Source organism: Schistosoma haematobium, chromosome 4, assembly GCF_000699445.3.
Source record: "Schistosoma haematobium chromosome 4, whole genome shotgun sequence".
Taxonomy (NCBI): Eukaryota; Metazoa; Platyhelminthes; class Trematoda; order Strigeidida; family Schistosomatidae; genus Schistosoma; species Schistosoma haematobium.
Genome location: NC_067199.1, coordinates 29590305 through 29613847, shown reverse-complemented (window position 1 = coordinate 29613847; position 23543 = coordinate 29590305). Strand labels below are relative to the sequence as shown.

Genomic DNA, 23543 nt, shown 5'->3' with positions numbered 1-23543 from the left:
CTCATCAGGCTTTACTCTAATATACAGTAATATTTATATGCATATACGAAATTATTAAACCAATCAAGGTAGTTTATAAGTCAATGATAACAATGGGAAAGATTACATAATAAGTAAAATGTGAAAAGTACAAATTGATGGTGTGACAACAGGAGCATTAGTTTTTGATAAGCAATAATAATAAAGGTTCAAATCAATGTACTTTTTGACAATGACTTTTTGACAATCTATACAAACTACTAAATATTCTATGCGGACACACATTCATGTCTATGAATGTTAGTTAAATAGGTGATATTGTGATTCTTAAAGAATAACTGAAAAATAGGGAACATTTAATAATTGTTTAGTCAACTTTGGATCTCTTTAAACATTCACATTATTCAATCATTAAGTTACTGTTCAGCAATTCCATCTACAAACATATAGCTGTTCAATGTCTTTCAAGTTTTTGATCATTTTCCAGCTAAATTTAATCAATAATAATCACTATTTACCAATTATATCTTAGTTGATATATTTTAATTAATTTTAAGTCAATTAATTTGACAGATTTACAACATTAATTACTAGAATTTCAATCAAATTAAAAAAGTGTATATAAATGTGCAAAATCTATTTTAGTGGGAAAAAAAAGTACCAAATAAAGGCTAAAACAATCATAATTTTTTAATATTCGATTTGATTTCTCTCGAAGCCTCTTCACTAACTAGTTGTTTAAAAGGCAAAAAAAGTTTTCCTTCAGAATAGAAATACATAGAACTATTACCCACCTCATTTTACAATGATATATGTTTATATGCAGTTAGTTGATTGAAATTTATTATTCATTTTAAAGAAAAGAAAGGTAAAATTAAAAATTAAAAAAATATAATTAACTAATTGGTTTTCGAATATATATATATATATATATATATATCATGGATCGTTCATAACTGTTTTGAAACTAGAATTAAGACACTTGTATACAAATCTATATCATTCTTATAAAGGCTGTAAATTCATTCATATTGTTTATATGCAGAAATAATGTCTATCAAATTAGAGTAAATAAAATGTTTAGGAGAACGTAAATTAAAACCGTACGATCAATAAGAGTGTTGAATTGATTAGGATTTGATGACTATTACAAAGGAGGCAAAAAATATTATATATGTATATATATATATCAATACACGTGTATCATTTCAGTGAATTCTTTTTGAATGTGATGTATTTCCCATCCAATTTCTGGCCTCGAATAATTAAAAAAAGTCATATATATACAATACTTAATGAGTTTGTAGGTATCAGTGACAAGGTCGGACTTGATAGTTTCAAACAAATTGAGGGTTGGGTAGAAATATAAATTTATTTTTTGTTATATACCAATGAATAGAAAATTTGCCTTTCTGACGTTTTTTGACTTAATGTATACCACTTCTTCAGAGTAAACAAAATAAATATTTGCTATAAAGAAGTGGTACACTTTAAGTCACAAACGTTAGAAATGCAATTTTTCTATTCATTGAGATAAAGCATAAAAAATATTTTTTTATATATACAATATATTTATCTTGAAGTAAATGTAGTATTATTCGTTAAATCGTTTATTTTGATAAGTTCACTATCACATTAGTTTTCATAAAATCCTAGTGTGAGCTACAGAACTAGTGGGAACCTGGAAACACTAGATAATTGTTTAGTTCTGAGTTGAGACGTATAGTCAGTATGCTCACTTAACAAAATAAGACGTTGAAGTTAGGACTCTCAAGACTAGTTGTAACTACGGTACCGTTCATTCATTGAGTCTAAATCTTACGGTTAACATTTTTTCATCACACTGGATTCATGATAGAGCATAAGCACGATTCTTGTCAGTTGTATGTTTTTGTAGAGTTCGAAAATAAAACAACATATATATATCTGTTCTCAGTGATTCTGTGAATAATATTATACTGTGTAAACTTCCTTTAGTACTGATTATGTTGCAGAATTAAGTTGTTTACTAATTTTGACAAAAATTTCGTTCCAATAAATGTTGTTAGCATTTATAGATTATAGGTATCATGGCATACGGAAAAAACAGTAGGCTAGTTTCAAATATTGAGAGTTCAACATCAATGTTTTTAATGGTGTATATATATTTTCAGTTATTTATTGTAACATTGAGTTTTGTTCCTATGAGTGTGATTCTGATTCCTGTTTGGTCAACACTTTAATAAGGTCTCTGTGTTGAGTTACATATTAGTTCAACTAACATTGTTCTCACAGTTAAATACTATGTTCAAACTTCGATTTCATATTAGATTACAAATCAATTTTTTTGTTTATGACTATTTTCGTAGTGTTGAAAATATTCACTATTTTCAAGAAATAATGAACCGAAATTTGTTGAAATCAAATTTATTGCTATAAAGATCTTTCATAGTTTACTTTACGGAATGTTATTAGTTAGAAAATCATTCCAAACCAGGAAGCACTGAAAATATGCTTCGTCTTAGTACAAAACTCCTCAGCATAATAGAAGATAACTGTCCAGTGCTTTCTGGTCTTTGATATTTGCCTAAGACCATTTATGATGCTAACTATGAAATTTAACAATCTCTACAAGCTTTCTTTAATACCAATCACTTTTTTTATTAGTTCTAATCAGGCTAAGTTATTGATAAGGTTTTCCATTAATATTCATGTCGATCAGATATAAGTAATATGAAAATTTTCAGTGAGATTTAATTATTAATAGAATAATCTACAACTTTTGACACTTTATAATTCTATCCTTGATGAAATACAAGGATAAATATTTTGTTGCTTCACTATTTCATGAGAGAAGACTTTAAACGATTTATTTTGGCTTTTATTTCAAAACCATCTTTTTAAAATTTTTTGTTAGACTGGAAAGAATAATAATTTTTCATGTTTTTCTAGTTCAATATGTATCCTTGAAATTTATTAACCTTCCTTGCCTTATCATATATTCAGAAGCTCATTTTCATCATCCAATACTTTAACAGATGTAAATGATCTAGAAATCGTTTTTGTCAACAAATTTCACTTTAATAGTGATTCGCTTCAGGTTAAAAGCAGTATGTATTTTCAAAATAGAATAGTTAACTAATTGAAAGTTGAAATTGATCAATAATGATCACACTAGATTTCAGTCGAAAGTTTTCATAAATCACCGAAAATTGATTGGAACTTACTGATAAATTACGGGTTAGAAAACTTAAATAAACTTATCATCTGAGGAAAGCAAAGATTTCAGTTGTGATAACTATAAACATCAGTGGATGATCAAAGAAATCTACTATCTATTTCATTGTGTTTCTTAGTAGCGGAAACGTCTTTTATATTGTCATGATATATAACACAGTGATATTCTTTAGATAATGATAAAAAAATATTGAGCTTTGGATGGAGACTCCACAGAAATACCATGAACTGGTAGAAGGTAGACATGTACACCAATGAGTGCCAAGTCAGTGACTGGCGGGCAAGATTGGATGTATCTGATGAGGTTGTGGATGCACATTGGTAAGGGGTCCTGCATAAAAATGGAATAGCTGTTCAGTGCTTTCTGGTCTCCAAAAGTTGACTAGGATTATTAGATGATTTAATCTTTGAAAATTCAACAATCTCTTCAAAATTTCTATATTGTTTATATCTCAATGTTTTACAGAGGACCGTACAAAATGTATTCAAGATAATTTGAATGAAATATTTGTTAATAATTATTTTTTCAATTGGCATTTGATTTAGCTTAAAAAAGTAGTTAATGGATGTTTTAGAACTGAAGGAAAATACAATTCACTAATGTTAACCTGTATAGCATGATTTTCTATAAAGTGTAGCTTATATATACTGATTTTCTTATCATATATGCACTCTAAACGCTAGAAGTAGGTGAGTTTTTTTTAAATATGCAGTGAATGTGTTTAAGATATGTTCATTTTTTTTACAACTTCAGGGACATAGGATATATTCTAGAGAATTGACTATAGAATAATTGCTTCCAAAAAGTAGATATATGTAATGGAATGGCAATAGTCTGACATTAGTATATTTATTCAAAAATAAATTGATAAATGTGGTTTTTCTTCATCAAACTTATTATCTACAATTCGGATCATTTATGCTTAGAAAAAAAAACTGAAGAAAAAAGAATACAAATAATTTGAAATATCAAATAGTTCTAGATGACATTAGACATGAATACATACTTTGTTTGTCATTCTAAAATGGTAAGATGATTGGCATGTCAAATATATAGAAAAATCATTATTAGTTGAAAATGAAATGAAAGTTGATTTGTCTCTTCACAGTATGTAAATATCATTTTGCTTTAGTAATTTGTTTAGATATTTTAGTAGAAGGATTTATGCAGACATTTAATGTGTACACTTATAGCCAAGTGTTGTAGTCAAGTTGACTGAATAAACGGAAGTTTTCTCTTCTTTGATACAAGTATTTAAAAAAATATATTTATATGTATTTTGTTTGTCAAACGCAGAAAAGATGTACTAATAATGTAATTTTTCAAAACTTTTTATGAATGATATCCGGAAATTTTGTAGGTGGATATTATTTGATCTCATGGCAAGCAACATTATTTTTGTTCAACTCATGAACCCATCGAAGTAAGATAACCACTGAAAACATGAAAGGCATAGGTGACCGTTTCTTCCTTGCATGGGAATCTTGAGCAATATCTTTCTATGACCCCGCATTCAGAAGTCGGTATCAAGACCTCTGGTCTTGCTCTCAAAAGCTCAGACTCTGACCCATATCAATCCACGATATTGTGCGACCATTTTCATTGCCTTTGTTGGGTATCTTCTTAAAACTTTAGAAGGTTTAGCTCCACTAGTCGCGACTTCTCGTTAGAACTAAAATTTTGTCTTGGTGCTAGTCACTATTGAGCATATGATGATTGCCAGTATGGAGTTTTGGAGATTGTTGAATCTTATTGTAATCATGGGCTGATCCAATTTGGAAGATAGTCGCGCAATATCGTGGATTGATTTAAGTTGGACCTGTTAACCGTTAAATCCCAGGTCATTGATCTAGAGGTTAAGGTTACTAGGGAAAATGCAATTCGATGGTTTATATAAATCCATACAGTATATTTTTAACAAAGATGAATAATTATTTATTTTGTGTTTTGTTGAATGTAATTTTCAACCGAATGAATTTTTCTGTCCGTTTGTTTGTGAACTTTCGGAATATCTGATTTTGGTTCGTTTTTACTTATTTTATGTTAAAAAGTAATGTGGAAAGACTCGTACATAAATTGTGTAAACGGAAAGAAAGTTGAATAAATAAAAAATAAATAGCTAGAAATCTGTATCAGTAACTGATACATTGTGATTTGGTTCTATTTAAATATACTGACATGTCTGACGATCTTTTTGAATTTCACGATAAAACTTCATTGATCTTTACTGTTTTATTGCACATATACGCGTAAATATATTTAATTTTCCTTATGCTGGATTTGAAGCCTGATGTTTCTCCACTCAAATTTTTCTGATACCGCCAATAAACACCGTCAAAGATTCTTCGTGCAGGATATAACATTTGGCTAAATGTTTGACGATTTTGAATGGTTTTATTTCCAGGAAGAAATGAAAAATGCCTTCAAATAAAGCGGTGTTTCACGGAACTACTTAGGAAAGATGCTTTCAAAAATAAATATATTTTTCTCGTGTGATTTTGGCTATCTTGAGTTTTGAAGGACAGTTGTCTTCTATGATATGATCCCTATGCTGTGCAGAAGTTTTCTCTTTGCCAGTTTGTGATGCTAAAACCTAGTCTGAAGATTTAGAGAATTTGCATAGACTCCAGGTGTACATTCAGTAGCTTAATTAAAGTATTGCTCTTGTATAGTAGAATCACATAAGTATGTAGTTTTAAGGCGAGACATTTGGTTCTAAATATAAAATAACAGCCGATTATTGAGGTTGTAAAGTTTTATCCTGTGACGTGGTTCAAACATGTGTTACACTTGCTCAGCAACACCCTTCTAAGAGAGAATGTAGTAATAGTGAAAATAATTCAGAAGGCGGAGAAACTGAAACATATCATCAGTTCTTCACATCATTGCCTGTCAATCAGAGGTATTCGGTAAGATCTAGACTTCCAATTGGAAACTGATGAAACGACTGAAAGTCGTTTTTCATGACAAAGTTCTATCAATTATCTTTCCTATAAATCTTAGGTTTAATATTATTCCATCGTTTTTACCCCTCAAGTTTATTTCTTCTTTTGAAATTATGTTCTCCATGATAAACTTTTCATTTCAGTTAGTACTAGTTTCTTTTCTATGCTTTATCTACTGGTAATTTTTTATCTCGCTATGCTGATATATGTGGCAGTTTATACCGATATATTCGTCCCAGATCTTATGTTTTTCTTAGTCGACCGATAACTGACTAAGTTCACCCAAGGGAAATGGAATATTACAACAAAGTTAAGAGATTGTAGATATGATTGAATCCAACACACATACATATATACTCATATATGTTCATGTTTTAGTAGTAAATGTTTTTCAGTATATAATAAGAGTTCATTTTTCTCTCTTTTCTTTATCTTTTCAGAATAATAATTTATTTATTCACTATCTATCAATCATTGTTTATCTCTCATCAGCCTATAGGGTCAATAAATACTATCCTTAAACAAATTAAGAACAAATGAGAAGTGACAGGTATCTCCCTTTATTTGTGCAGAAAAGGCAAAGTGAAAAAGCTATTATAACCCTTTCTTTTCAACGATGAATATAATAGTAATAATAATAATGACAATAGTATCTATTTCGTGAATTGTTTTTATTAGTGTTGAGCATAAAATCTCATGAGTTGTTATAGTACTGAGATTTTATGATTAAATAAATGCACACAAAGCGACAATGACAGCATATCATTTACAGTACTGTTTATGAATTAAATGTAGGTAAATTGTCATTGAATTTAAATGATCTACTTTGGAAATACATTTTGTTAAGTAATCGGGTTAGAATGAGTGAAAATGAAGGGTTTGTTTCTCTTCCCCTTTTAGATTGTCCTTAATTATATTTTTGTTGAATTCATATTTGTCAGAATGATTATTAAGTATTTATGATATATTATAACAAAAAAATATTCAATCAGTATTCCATAACAAATGAGCATGAAAAATAGTCTGATAGGTAATCTAAATGCATAATTACATTTAGAAACACATTAAGTTTGCGCAAAGATGTAAGTACATACCTTTAGTTATTTAAAGGTCAATTATGGAACTTTTCAACTAATGTTTTACATTGATAATATTGAGTGAGTATTCCTTATGTTGAGTATAAGGTACTGGGTAGAGATAGTAAAAAGGTTGATGAGCCTGTAAGCACTTCTCGACTGTGATTGTCGGAGGAAGAGTTAGGTATGCACAGCCATGGGAAACATCGAAATGAAATGCTTGTCAGAGAAGTTGTAGACTGAAGGAACCATTTAGAGACGGTCAGACCAATATAAAACTTAGTGATAAAAGTCTTATATGACATAATTTAAGATAGGATGTAAGGACATAGATTTGTTCACTTTTTATCTCCTACCCATCCCTATATTTTGTATTGTTATACAATTCTCATTTCTCCATTTCATTTTGTTACATTATAACCTACAAACTCTATGTCGTGTTTGCAAATTATAACGTATTAATTCCATATTATTACATTTAACGTTTTGCCCTTAAGTTTACTAATTCAGAGTAAGGTATAGGATTTTGAAACAACATAAATTTGTACTAAGTTTAATATTTTCTAACGACATGTGTACTATTATGCATACATACTGAGAATTATTACATTATGGATCAGGATAAATTTTACATACGGTCAGCTGAAGATGTTTTCATTGCTTTGTGCTTTGATTGATATTAATTTTGGGTAGGAAAATTTAAGCACTTTCCGTAATTCATTTTGATGGTCAGTCTTAAGAGAGGTAAATCAAATAATAAAAAATAAATGACTTGCTAGTTATTGGTCTTAAAAACATTTTGTTTCACCAACTGATGTTTTTTTTTCTAAATATACTATAGAATACTACTAGCTAATCATATTTATTACTAACTGTTTATCATAAATAATTAATTATCGAATAATTTATAACACTGTTCATATTTCTTTCTAATGAAACTTATAAATAACAATAAATCAGAAGTGTTTTTTTTCGAAAATGACAAAAATTTAGTAAGCTGTTAGTCCCAGTCAAATTTTGAAGGTAGTTATTTTCACAATTTGCTATCAGTCAAGAACATTACTAATACATAATGTTCATATTGAAGTTTAAGAAAAACCATCAGTACGATCTGTCAATTTATCGTAAAAAGGGTGTAAGATGAAAAATTATCTCATAATAGAATGGTCATAATATTTTTCTAAATATTAGGACATTTTTTATAAGCAAAGATGGATGGTGGCGAGCAGTGGTATCCAGGACGCGCTTTTCTTTCTATTTGGGACTTATCAGGTGGTTGTACCTTTAAGTTTAGATATGACTGAATTCAATAAAACTATATATATATATATATATATATATATATATATATAACCATCCATCTCTACTTATAATGTTGCGACTTAAGATAATATTGAGTCAATCGGCACAGGACGCACATATGCTAATAAGGGACTGATCAATTACAGTCCTAAACATCACTGGAAAGACAGAAATAGCCAAAAAAAGAGTGATAAGTTTGTATTGAAAAATCCTCTGCTTATCCGAACAAGCTATGAAAGACACTGGGAGTTGTGTTAAAAGAATTTCTTCTTCAGATAATGAAGCTTTGTGGTATAAATTTTTATCAACAAAATACCACTTTCAGGCGTATTCAAGAATAATATAAACAGTAGTCGTTGAAGAATGTGAATCCATGTAGATTGAGGGATCGACGATGTACAAGTACTTTCTTATATTAGAGCATAGCTTAAATTCATTTCATTTCAATAAAGAATAAAAATGGTGTATCCAGACAATTATTTTCGACAGTTATCAACTAACCATGTAAGGATTTGATCAAAAAATAAGTAGAAACCTGAAATACTGGTAATTTTCTGATCTAAATATTTGGTTATGTAAGAAGTATTTAGGATAGTTCGCCTATAACAAAATATCGTTGAGCTATTGTTTCACTTAAACTTATAATAACATTATTTAATTTATTTTCTTCTGTTTAATGTCTCTCTTTTCTTCACAAAGATTTTGGTGGAGAGCATAGTTCCGGTGATGAGAGTGAAGGTGAAGTTAGTTGGATTGAAGGTGTTGCTATACTTTGTGCTGTTTTGGTTGTAGTTTTAGTAACAGCAACAAACGATTGGCAGAAAGAAAAACAATTTCGTGGTTTACAAGATAAAATTGAATCAGACCATAAAATGTCTGTTTTACGAGATGGTGATATTACAGAAGTACTAGTTGGTGATATTGTTGTTGGTGATATATGTTTAGTGAAATATGGTAAGTGAATTTTTCCATAATTTAGCTTATCCAGAAAATAATTCAGTATTAAATCTTCCTACTTTCATTTTGCTTCTGTTTCTTAACAGATTTGATTGTAATATTTTATTGTTTATACGTAGATTATTCTTAAATATTACATAGATAGTTGTTTCTTTTAAAATTAGTATTGTCAAATTTCTTTCATCTTGCTATGCAAATAATGAAACCTTTATGAATTGTTATCGGATGATCATTTGGATAGTGTGCTATGAATCTGAAGTGATTTGGACTGACCTTTTTGTTAGCCTGTTCTTTGTTCACCATGTGAATGTATTTGTTTTGCTATCTAAACCAATTTATTAGTTATCTGTTGGATAGCCTATACATTCATCTAGTCAAAATAAAAAATGTTCTGACTAAAAAGTATTACATTGAAATCATGAACCAATTTAAGTTACACCGCCACTGAAAACATGGGAATAATGAACTGCCGTCCAATCCTAATATGGAACTCCTCAACAGTGGGCATCCACCATCCTGAAAATAGTAATCGGATCAATGTCTTTCAAGTTCGCATGCGAGCGCTTAACCTCTAGACCATTGAGCCAGCATCCAATGGTGATGATGTACAACCTTATTCAATCTAGGAGTTCTATACTAGGACGAAATGGCTGTCTAGTACTCCAAGGTTTTCAGTGGTGGTCTGACTCAGATTGGTTGACGATTCCAATGAAGTTCAACAGTTTTCACAACCCCATGATATTATTCTGTTGATAGAAGAAGCATATTTTGTTTACGAGAAATGAATATATGACTTTTCTATAAAACTGTTTGGTTGAACGAAAACCACATAATAAACTATGCGAACTAACTTTCATACAATGAGAACGTAACAGAAGGTTAACAACTAATAATACTAACCTTATGTATTTTTGAGAAAATATTATAAGCATGAGTTATCAATTTGATTATCAAAATGTCATACAATTGGTTTCGTCAGTCGGTTTAGAAAACACTGTCTAGTTTATATTGCCATTTATTTATATTTATAATGCTTCTTTCTATGTCAGAATGCTCATTTTTCATTGATCTGTTAGTCTAAACGACTGGATTAGTTTTTTGGGTTTACGACCTTTGAATATATCTATGACGGGGGTGGTGAAGTTTGAGGTGTTCTTCATATTTAGATCTACTTAATTTAGATATTGTATGGAGCCACTGATTTGAATATTTTGTCTAGTTTTCTTTAAAAGTATTTATTTATAAATTAGTCTTCCCCAACTGTATCAAGTTATCTAATGACACTTTTGCCAGAGCTATTGTGTACACTTCATTATTTGTTACGGAAACAAAGCAATTTCCTTCAGTTTTAACAGTGAATATAGAACATTTTAAATTAGATTCATGTGGCTTAGATCAGATTTATTGCAATATTTATCTTATATAAATTGCTTCATTGGATTTAGTTGGATTGCAAATGTTGATGTACCGTATTACATAAAGACTAAATAATCACTTAGTTCTTGAATATATGTGTTTTGAATGGTTCATTAGGTTTTGGTTAATTAAAGAAATTCATATAAGTAAATCTGACAATAAATGTTTAGCTCATGTTACACTTGTGACAATATCAAATCAAATCACTGTGTTACATCATTCAGAGATACGAAGTACACTCAATGAGTAACGGATATTGTAGTAATGTAATAAATTCTATATGTTATCACTGATACTGTAAAATTCAAATATTTCAGTGGATTTCAACGCATAAGTTATTTAATATTTCATGTTAATCCATACGTAATGTAATTCGTATATTTCACAAAAGTTTAAAGATACGCTATGAAATAAATTGAAATATAATAATTCAGTTTTTAAATATGTAACAGAATTAATAAACAATCAGAAGAATTGATCAATTAAGTATGAATATAAAATATGATTATCAATTTGGAAAATCTTATTTTCCTTCTTTGTTTAACATTGCAACCCAGTGAGACATGATGCTAAATTTCATTCATTTTTGACACTCCTGAAGGAGTGAATATTTGTCATATATACATATATATGTGCTCAATGGACTGAAACTCCTTCTGCTGAAGAAAAAATCTAGATCAGGCTTTGTACCGCTACGTTTCTTTATTTAGGTATGCTACACCTAAGTTCACGGGTTATTCTCCTAGTTCTTGATTTTCCCTCTGTTCATTATTATTATTATCATCAGCTTCTTGACCTTGATTTTTACATTTTAAATAATCGAGAACATGCATTAATGAAATCAACCGACAAAACATTAAGCACAAATGGATTTCATTTTCATTATTTGCTCATTATTGATACTTATTATTATTTTAAATAAATTAATAAGAATATGATTGTTTTCTAATTCGTCCACTAACTTTCTCTTTCCTTTCAGCAGTTCTTCTGTTTATTTTTCTTTTTCTCATCTTTCTATTCTTCTATCCTGTTCAACTTCTCTTTCTCTTTTCTTCCTTAACAATTTCTCTTCTCTCCATTTACATTGCACATTCTTTCTCAATCAGCTATGCATTTATTATAATTTGTTTGTTTTCGTCACAATCTTTTCTTTCTTACTGTTCCACTTTTTTTATTCGGTAGATTCTTTTTTTTTGTTTGCTTGCATTCAAAATCAAATGGAAATCAGAATATTATATTAAATAAACTGTTTTTTTGTTGTTTTGCTGTAATTCTTTGTATCCAAATATCGACGTTTATTTGCTTGTTTCAAGTTCACTTGTGTTGCATTGTATTTTTGTTATTGAGCTCCAACTTTAAAGATTTTTGAGAAAAAAATATCAATGTGATAACATACCTATGCATATATATATATATGTATATACAATAAGATAATTAATTATATAAAAACCAGCGGAATAGTCGACCAAAACATAGTTATCCGCGATAATTCAATAATAATAATAAGTAATAATTATATTACAAATTAAATTTAATCTACATTCACTTTAATGTTTTCTGTTCTTAAGTTTATTATAAGTTTTCTTGATTTAATTACATTTTAATTTTCTTTTATTTATTTTTTTCGAAATAAAAGTTAAAAGGTAAACTTCATCTCTTGTTTCTTCTTTTCTTCCTAGTTAATTTTATTATTTCTAAATAAAGAATATTTTTTTTTGGATTTTTTTCCCGAAACTAAGTAGCACCATTGTTTGGTAAACATGGTAAATATTACAATACAATTGACATTATCTACTGCATTATGCAATGTAAACGTTGTTTATACAGTTGAGTTATTTTTTTGAAATTAACAAGATAAGAGCAATGAAAAATTTAGAAAGACGGAATGACTGATATCAGTCTCAACGTGATAAGCTATTGATTTATCAGTTTATTATTGTTGATTCGGATACGAACCTTTCCCTATTCATGTCGAACATTCAATGTTGATCTCGAAATGATGATCGGATATTTTAAATATTTCCAGAGTTGAATAAACCAATGAAGTATCTTGTTACTATTGTTTATAAGCATTTAAATAAACATTAAGCTAAAACGTTTTAAAAAATTAATAACCTGTAAGATTTTTTGGGAACGTCAGTCAGTTAGTTAAAAACAAAAACGTAAAACCTATAACCTATCTGCATTGTTTCAAATTGCCACGCCAAATTAGCACAACGGATCCCAGATGGGTGGAGGCAGTAATAGTGGTAGAAACCATTAGGTTATAAAATAATGTAATTAAAAAATATTAAAAACTGTAATATAACTTTGAAATTCAATATCTAAGGGAAGAGCAGGAGTATATCCATCTACCCTGTTGCAGTCGATCCTAATCCATGTAGTGCAATTTCCAAGCATCGAGTACAATAATGAGACTGGTTGCAATGATTAGTCTGCAACTACTCATATTGCTCTATCTAATGGCCAACAATTTCGCTTTTTGGTTTAGAAACCTCTAGCATTCTTCAAATATGTTCCTCTACCAGCCATTTTTCTTATTGTAAACATTTTTCTTCGAATTTTTCTTTAATATGCATCGACCTTACTACACAGATTAATCTTTTAAAAAAGCTACTTAACGTGATATGTCAACATTTTCATTTTATTATTGTAGACGTAAATGGGCAACCATTTATTCTATTTTCGTTTAAAAATTACATGAATGAGAACATGAAAAGGCTCTTCTTTTTAACTTATGTGATCAATTCTTTTAGCAATGTTATTCTTTTTGATTCTATTTTGTATGTATATGCGATTCAAATCACTAGGCGGCAAAATCTCTTTTTTTATATTGAAGATTTGTTAGACGTTGTTTACTATTTTTTAGATTTTCGAACTTATTTTTATGGTTTGTTTTTATACTTTGTATGGTGTATTAAGTTATTTATTCTGTGAATATATTATCTGGTTACTCATTACAATGTTTCGAATTAATAAAATGTGTTTGTAACGCAACTTACTTAACATATAGAGCTCTATGCACTCGGATTTAATGCATACTGTTTCAGATTTATGACGGCTTTGCACTCTATCTGGTTGATCTTACAACTTATCAGTAGAAAGCGAAATACCTAAAGTAATAAAACCATTCGTTATTTTGATTTGTTTAGTTAGCAATACATACGATATGTGCTGTACAACTGTACGGACGTCTTAATAATTCTATTTAGTACATGATAATTGATGAATTAGTGAATAACCATTCGAAATGCCTTCAGTTTCATCACTTTTGAAATGGAACTGTTTAGGAATAGGTTTTTAGGCGATGAATAATTTCGAATACGTAGCTGAAGAAGTTACTAAGTCAGTGAAACAGTAGTCCGTCTCTTGCTCAATTCAGCCAATTATTTTAATTATTTATTACAAGTGATCTAATTGAATGAAAGCCAAAATATACTGTACTTCAGTCTTGAGGTGGTGTTGTTGTATGAAAATATTACCCTAGAGTAATATCTTGCCTGGAAGCGGTAATGTTCTTTTTAACAACCAGTTTCACTTTTTGGGTCTACACTGGATTTGAGGATTTCTCCGTATTACTTAGAAGGTGGAAATGTGAGTAATCAAACAGGCCATAAATGATTGATCATTATTACTGTTGTTATTATTATTTGCAAACTTTGCATTCTCTGAGTTGAATAGTTTATTTGCGAAACTTTTATTTTCGTTCCTGATTTTATTACCAGTGCCTACTTCAAGTAAAAGCAATATAATCAATGTAGAAATATTCTGTTACATAATGACCAATTTAATGTATTATAGCAAAACTGTGGTTTCCCTGTATCGTACAAAGGTTAGTAGTTAAGTTGTTATAGGATGAAGAGAATCTTTTTTTTTTATTAAGTACAGTAGTTACAATAAAAATGAAGTTTATTATCACTATTGTAGTACCAAACGTAAGTGCATTGCATAATTTTACAAATTCATATCAGGTCTAGAGTAGAAAATGCAAAATCCTTGGACTATTAATGTCAACTATTATCTTTAAAGTTAGAAAGAACACATTTCATGGATGTTTAATGACGATTTCTCCTGCTGTTTGCTGTCAATTCTTGTAGCAGATGAGTTTGTTACGCAACTAATGACGTTTTTATCTATTTATTATTTATTTGAACACATAAATATTGGTACAAGAGGGCACCAAATATATATACGCCACACAAAACAATGAGAATTGGAAGAGAAAAAAGAAGGTAAGGAGCGTAAAAAAAAGAACAATAACGACCAGATTAGTGTAGGGTAGTGTAATAATAATAATAATAATAATAATAATGGGGGAAACGGAAAGGTACACCCAGAAGAAATCTTTCAGTTAAGGAAGATACAACCACATTTTATGAAGAAAGTAAAAGAAGGTTACAGCAGGATTGCCACTGGCTTTTATTCTGAGCCATATCTGATAACATCTCTAGCCACTGTGTCGCACCATCTCTCGGGCCCCAACCAGGGAGTCGTGAAGGGCCAACAGGAGCCAGCCCTTTGCAGCTTTCTTTCATACCACGACACCATGTCATACACTGACCACGTTTTTATTTAGTAATCACATGAAAGTGATAGGAGAAAGGGAATAGTTGGTCTTTCTTTTTCTATTATGAACAAAATCATTTTTTGAATATAATTTAACTCAGTTTCACTGGTACATGAAATATGTTACTTAAGCCAACAACAAGAGTGGACAAGTAAAATTTACCCTTTAATGTAATAGATTAGCTCTTTTAATTAACAACTTATTTTCTACATTAAACTGAAAGAATCCAAATACAAATTCATATTTCGAGCACCACATATTTCTAATATTTATATAGGCTTTTTCAGTTTAGTTAGAATGTATGTTTGCCTTGAACTTGTATGGTGATTGTTATAACTTTGGTCTTATCTTTAAGACTTAGATTCCTATTACTGCATATATTTGGTTCGTTATTACTTGCACGTTTTACAAACATATGTTTAAAGAATGAAAAAGAAATACTTTCTATTTATTCTAATCTACAAATATATATATATATATATATATATATATATATGCCAAGAACGAGGTTTTTGAAAAATGTTTATGGCATACTTACTAGTTTCATGATTATTGTCACTGTTGTTATTTCAATGTTATTGAAGATTTAAATATGTTAGATTGAATAAACTGGGTTTACATTGAGTATATATATATATATATATATATATATATATATATATATATATATATATATATATATATATACAAAGCCGTGCCCAAATATGGTTTTATTGAATATAAATAAAATTGTTTACGTGAATACCGATGTATTTCAAGAGTTTAACAAGGTAAAATAATTTCTCATTGGCTATCTCTCTAACAAAAGAAAGTTAAACCACCTCATATTTCATGTTATTATTTTGAACTAGCTATAAGGAGAAATAGAGAGATACACAAACAGACTGACTAGTTGTTTAAATAACATAACATAATGAGGTTGTGTTTTTTTCTCCCTTCAATTCATTAAACATTTCAACAACAAAGAAATGGGAAATCGAACAAAAATTAGAATTTCTTTTTTTTTCTGATGAATAAAAATGTATAGAAAGTAGAATGAAAATAAGTAGTGTTTATAAGATTTATGAATAAATAAATTAGCAATATTTGCTTATCAATGATTTCCACATTTCATACTTCTAACGAATTTTTGCTTAGAAACGAAAACAACATACCCCTTATTTATAGTTCAGATCAATATTGGAGATTCTATTGATTAGTGATATGTAACATACTTTGTTTCGAACGTATAAATAATAACCTTTAGTGAGATTTTAGTGTAGAATAAAACTTCCAATGAATAACTGAGTGAATTTATGTACACAAATTTAGGTTGTTAATAGTTAAATATTTAAATGTTAAGATTAATGAATGTTAGATAGAAAAACATGCCCAAGATATATCAATTAATTGCCGTTATCTTTGTGCTAGAGGCTTTTAAAATGTAAGAACTGCAATGTTTGAGTTACAGATCTACACAAAGTTGGTAATCGATCACAGTCATGCATAAACACATGTGTTTGATGTCTTTTCAATTGTAGAACATTTAAAACATCTTAAATACTTGTTTTCAGTTTACACATATTGGCTCTTGACTGTTATATATATTTTCACTACTTTTTTCCAATTTTCTTCTCCTGTAATGTGATGAGATTGAACAATCTCGTTTCTTCTCATTTAATTTCCAATTTCTATACTGCTATCTGTTGTGTTTTTCACATTTTTCATTGCTATAGGAACAAAGCTGGTTGACAGTAGTTTTGATTGAAACCGATCTGACCAGTTTTAATGTTTTATTTCAGAAATGTTCGGTAGATTTACTCAGATATTTTTGAAATCATATATCTGTCAAGTTGATTTGAACAAATATTGTTATACTTATATTTGAAAATATATAATTTCAGATTCGATTTTATTGTAATATGCAGAGATAATACCCGAAGTTGACTGGAAACTTGCATAGTGTCATGATCTAAGCTAGCAGTTACTAGGTAATTCGCATATTACTACACAAGGCAATTTGAAGATACGACTTGTAATCGGATATATATATTGCAATATTTACGTAGCTGAAAATCCAGTTCTTTCCATGATTTACTCTTTGCTGCTGAAAATTTTAGCACCTGAATCAATGTCGATTCACTGTAAAATGCTTTTAACAGTTGTTAATAGTCAGCGATTCCTGACAACTAATAACTGCATATTTTGCGCTTTTAAACATACTTGGTTGTGGAAAAACGTTTACGTTCCATTTACCTGATTTGCTGACTAACGACAGTGGGACATGTCTTCGTTCTACGATAAGAGAGCAAACATCTAAGAACATTGGATGTTTTTATCTTGTATGTATAATTTCATTCAAACATATATCAAAATGCGTAACTTTATAGCTTAAATACATTCCAGCAACAAGCCTTTTTTAAATGTTGAAATGCCAATTCAAAGTAATTTAATATCTTAAATATGATTAATTATTATGATAATTACTTTGGGATACTACATTTTTGGTATGTGAAACTAATTGTTGTCAGTTTCCTTGATATAAAAATATGTAATTTTTATCCCATCAACTTAGGACATGAAAAACAGAAATATCAAAATTAATTTCTGTCTTCGATTTCACTGAACTCAGTGAAATTAGGTAGGATGATAAAACAATTCTTTATGTAAAAAGATTAATTCCCAAGGGGATAAAAATTATGTTATAGTATATGTATTTATTATATTACATATACTGTATATTATACTATATATTATATTTTAATAATTCCAACTTCATTTTAGGACTGATGGTGATATCTAGAACACAAAATTTTAAATATTTAATTATGAAAATGAATAGGTACATGTAAACGGTATTTCTTATTTGAGAAAAAATTGAACATTAGATCGCTTTCGATTACGGCATCAGTAAATTCATTTCAAATATGCAACTGACTGTTGGGATGAACTTATCAGATTAGAAAAAGGACTTTTTATTCTCAGGGTCCTTGATATATGGGAACATTTAAATCGCTGACGTACTGTCCAAATTAACACAATAGTATTTTCTTATCTAAACGTCCAACTATTATACCGAAAACGTATCGTAATCACACTTGTTCTCCAGACAGTTATTAGGAATATAAAATAATAAAATTATAGTAACTTCTTAATTTTTTCTAAGATGGCCACTAAATTATCAAACAAACTAGAAAGTTATCATTTGATATGAGAAAAGTAAGATAGTGTTCACCGCAGACTGACTCGTGACCAAGTAATCAATGAAATTCATGGAGTATTGAGTAAATGTACTGTCGTAGTTTTAAACACTCTAACAATACACAACTATAACCATGGCGGGGAATCGGACTCAGGGTCTTCAGCATTCGTGACATGATGGTTAATTTTATTGCACTGTGTTGGAACTGACTGAACTACATTTGTAACTTTAATTTATTAACTTACTCAAAGAACAAAGTCATTACATAGATAAATGGTATAAAAGCTTTCTGACTGTAGTGAAACTAGTTGGCATTTATATAATGTAGGACTAATGCAATCATTTCGATAAGAATTATATGTACATAATGAAAGTGTATTGAAATTGACAAGTCATAGATTCGTACAAAATAACCAGTGCATAAACACTGCAAAATTTCTGAAGTTTTTGCGACCATTGCAGTTAACTGATTATATTTCGAACAATATCATTATTTTTTTTCAGTACTATCTCAATTTTTATTCTTCTGATTCTTACATCAATGTAGATTTCTACTCAGCGGATTGTTATATAAATTTTATAGAGTAATCAACTGTTGATGTTTTTAATGTGGATTATTTTCTAAATAAGTTCAAACATTAGAGCATTTCATGTTACACTATTCATCTCATAATGAATGTGTTTTTATCAAAGCAAATTGTCCTTCGAATAATCATAGTAAATAAATAAATAAAGGATTTCTCTAGAAATCACATATGTGAAAATTCCCATTTTGCCATTTGGTAAATAAAGAAGGAAGGAATTGAGCGAATTGAAAAGAAATTTCTTCGCTCAATTCGTTCCTTCCTTAATCACATATGTGTTGTTTAAAGTAGTGTCGTAGTGTGCACTGCTTATGCGGACAGATATAAGTAGTATGTAGCAGTAATCAGAAGTGGAATGATTTCCAGCAGATCAAAATAAGGAAAAGAGGAAGGGAAACAGGAGTAACTGGAGTAACAACGGAATTGTAATAATGGAAACGTATGTATAGGAAAACTGATGAAAGATATGCAAATAATGTACTTAATATTTGATTTTAATATTTTACGAAGGCACTGTTTGATTATGCACTAAATAATCAAGTGGTTTACCGTACCTAACGTTTAGTTTAATACATTGTAATCAACGTTCTAATGAATGTTTGTATATTGTATTAAAAGTAATTACGGAATAATTTAGCGTTTACGACAAAAAGCGTCCTTGAAATGTACGATTATCTCCGGAAACTACTAGTCCTATTTACTGATTATTAAGCATAGATCTTACAATATCTCAAATTAATGAAAAATGGGAATGTTTCATTAGGTTCAGTAAGCTCAAATGGTCACGATAACTGCAAGACCTGAAAATCCTTGGTTCGGTCTTCTATAGAATCATAAGTGTAAATTGCTAAATAATAAATGTAATAATAAACCACCGTTTAGTGGTTCTCCTATCTTAATAGCTTATGAAATAAATCTCACTTCATGATGACTATGTCATTGAAGTGAAAAAAATATCCTACTTACCTAAAAATAAATTAGTTTTATGTTATACTTTCTCCCAACTTTATTTATGTGAATTATTCTATGTAAATAACTATTTTTAGTAATTATCAATTATGAAATACAATATTTCATTTTTGATTTATGGCAGTTTTTAAGTTGAGTAAAAATTATTGTTAATTTTATTCTTAGAATTTATAATATTATTCTTTATATTTCCACTATCGTATCCACTAACGTGTACAGTTACGTGGATAGTTGTATTAATATTTGTTTATGTGTGCGTTTGCGTGTTTTATTTTTCAATAATACGAAATATAAGAATTGAGTTAGATTTTATTTTGTGATTTTTGCTCAATTTATATAACAGGACAATGTGTAACGAACTTAATTAAGCACATATGTTTAGCTTGTTACAAAGAATACAGAATAATGAAATCTTCCATTGTAGTTCTATCTATTTACTGATGCTTATTTTCAATTTGTTAGTGTTGTAGTTGTTACTTGGGTTGCTTTTTATTGTTTTAGTTTATTAGATGCGAATTTTGGGTAGTCTGTATGTATATGTTGCTCAAATCATTCTGTTGGTGTTGTCGATCGTATATGATGAGTCTCTTTTTGGAAGAGTGGATCCTATGCAAGTTGCGTCGATATTACCAAACAGTCATAGGGATTTAGGATGGGCCTTTATTCGTACTTGGGACAAATCAACTAGATGTACCTAGACTTGCTTCAGAAGCTCAACGCATAATCCACTTATCTACTGAATCCAGATAGCTACTGGCTTGTGCAACTGGGTGAATTCTGATTAGTTTCTATAGAATGTTGGTTTATCATGTTAGTGTTTTATATCAGTATATAACAGGGTAATATAGATAACCGATTGATACTGATTATCAGGAAAATGGAGCTGGTATACAGAATGAACAAATGAACGTGATGATCGGGTTTTTTATTTTGGTTGGTGTTAAAATAACTAATTTTTAACTAGGCATATATCAATATGTGGAAATTATTTGTCCTTTTGTTTTTTCACTTGTGTCATAAATTAATAATAAAATTATCTGTCAGATGTAACTAAGTGTATATTCATCGACATTGCTTCCGAGTTACTGTCATCTTTCAAGAAAGCTATTAAATACCAAGAAATAGTTCCAGTGAAATTATTTGTTCCTAAAAACTAGTTATTTGTTATATTGAGCTGAAATATTATTCATTTCAGTGGTATAAAAATTTTCGAAGTCGATCCGAAGTTTTTTCTAGTGATTGGTTTCTACAGTTTCATATCTAGACTTTGTTCAATAATAAAAAATCTTGCAACTAAACGTATTTCTATAATGAGATTGTTTAAAGATTTTTTTGGTGTTGTTCTCGTGAATAGCTCGTACTATTCATGTGATTCAATATCAATTAGAATATGTGCTTTGTACAACTAGCATGGTAAAGAGTGATTCGAGAAACAACTTAATCAATTACACAACATCATCTTACTGTTAAACAGATGAGTAAAACAGTAAATAAAATTGTGATATTAGAACTATAAGTTTGTTGTAATAAAGTACAATTTATGACTGGACATTTTTTCGATTAGCCAACTGGTTTCTACACAATATATTGTGTTCATGATCGACAGTGTGAACTGTGTTACAAAATTATCTATTGATAAGAATTGATCCCCTGTACACATTATGTAAATCCATGAAAATTCTTGTGCTTTATAACAAGAATAATTCACAAATTTTACAACATATGTAATATTTATTGTAATAACAGGAGCATCGAGTATAATTTCAGACTTAAAAGGATTAAATATTTCAATTATTTGTTATTTATTTAACCAACCGGCTGTTCTAGTTAGTCTCCTAATAAGTTTATAATAATTTTACAAATTAATGAGCACTCTCTTCTAAGATTTCAATGAAAATTTTGAAAAAGATAAAGGTAACTTAGATTGTTAGTTATCACAAAAGTGTGAAGGTTAAGAATTATTTTAAAATAATGTTCTTAATTGACTGCGGATCATATAAATTTATGATGAGAATGTAAGGGGAGAAAGAACAATTTTTTAAAATTTCTTATCTTCCATTTGATCACTTTTTCTAGTGTTAATTTAATAAGTGTCTTCAATAGACATCTCGTTTCGTTATGTACGTGATTTTTTAATAACAAGCAATTTAAAGGATATATATTCTAATAATTCATTTTTTCATCGAGTTTTCTTTTTGTTATATTCAGTTCACTGCTTCAACTGAATTATTGTAAGAACAAACATTGATGCATCAATGTTTGTTCTTGCTCTATTTAAATTCATAAAGGGAACCAATTGCATGAATTATTGTATTTACGTTCATTTCTCTGCATTTATATATGTATATCATGTGAAGATATTAGGCCTAAAGATAATGTAAACTAGATTGAAGGAACATATCGATTGTCGGTAGGTAAATGTTGAAGTCCTGAAGTTTGTATGCTTGAGAATTTGCTGCAGTTCAAATACTTGGAAACAGATTAAAACTGTATCCGATATTGAACTCAAATCTACTGCTCTGAAATTCAGTCCAATGATATTAAGAGATATAATCAATATTCAGGGATGGATATACCCATATATACAAATATTCTTTCGGTCATATATATATATATATATATATATATATATATATTTATTTATTGGAAGAAAGCTGGAAGTACTTTTACGATTTGATAATCAAACAGTTGAACTATCTGACAAATTTTAAATACACTTTGTTGCAAAATATTTGTAAATAATTATATTTTAATGGCCAAGATCATGAATCAATTGAAACTGAACCACCATGGAAAACCTGGAAGCACTGGACGGCCGTTTCGTCCTATTGTGGGACTCCTCAGCAGTGCGCATCCACGACCTCGCCCCCTGCGAGATTCGAATTATATTTTACTTGATAAATATTGTCATTTTTTATGTCCATAGATTTCGATTAACCAAAAGGAATGTTTTTTCCTACTTTGCACTATTTTCAGTATATTATGGCCTTATATTATGTTTACGTGAAAACGATTTATTATGTACATTTTATTTATAACAATGAATATGTTAATTACTACTTTTATGAATCATTAGCTTTTTTTCCCTACATTCCTTTTCATCCTTATTTCAATCGTTTTTCTAAAGGTTCTCTCTGAATATTAATAATCATCTTTTTTTTTCTAAATTAATGAACAATCTAAATTCTTCTACATACAGAAATTGTACAAACTAATGTTGAATTACAGAAAATAGAAAATGAATTCTAAGATGTATACACTTAAAAATATGTATATTAGTTGACTTTCAAAATGATAGAAAAAAACAGAGAATATTATTAAGTAAAAACGGAAGTAGAAATAGATAAAGT

The 23543-nt window shown here is 29.0% G+C and overlaps 1 protein-coding gene across 2 annotated transcripts in view; it reads left to right on the top strand.

The window, feature by feature from the left end:
* The window catches only part of ATP2B1_1 (ATPase, Ca transporting, plasma membrane), a 143666-nt gene that overhangs the window by 25929 nt on the left and 94194 nt on the right, over positions 1 to 23543 (top strand). For both annotated transcript variants that reach the window (XM_051216156.1, XM_051216157.1), the window contains exon 3: positions 9219 to 9473. In XM_051216156.1, coding sequence (XP_051066721.1) covers positions 9219 to 9473 — 255 coding nt within the window. The remainder of the gene's footprint in view (positions 1 to 9218; positions 9474 to 23543) is intronic.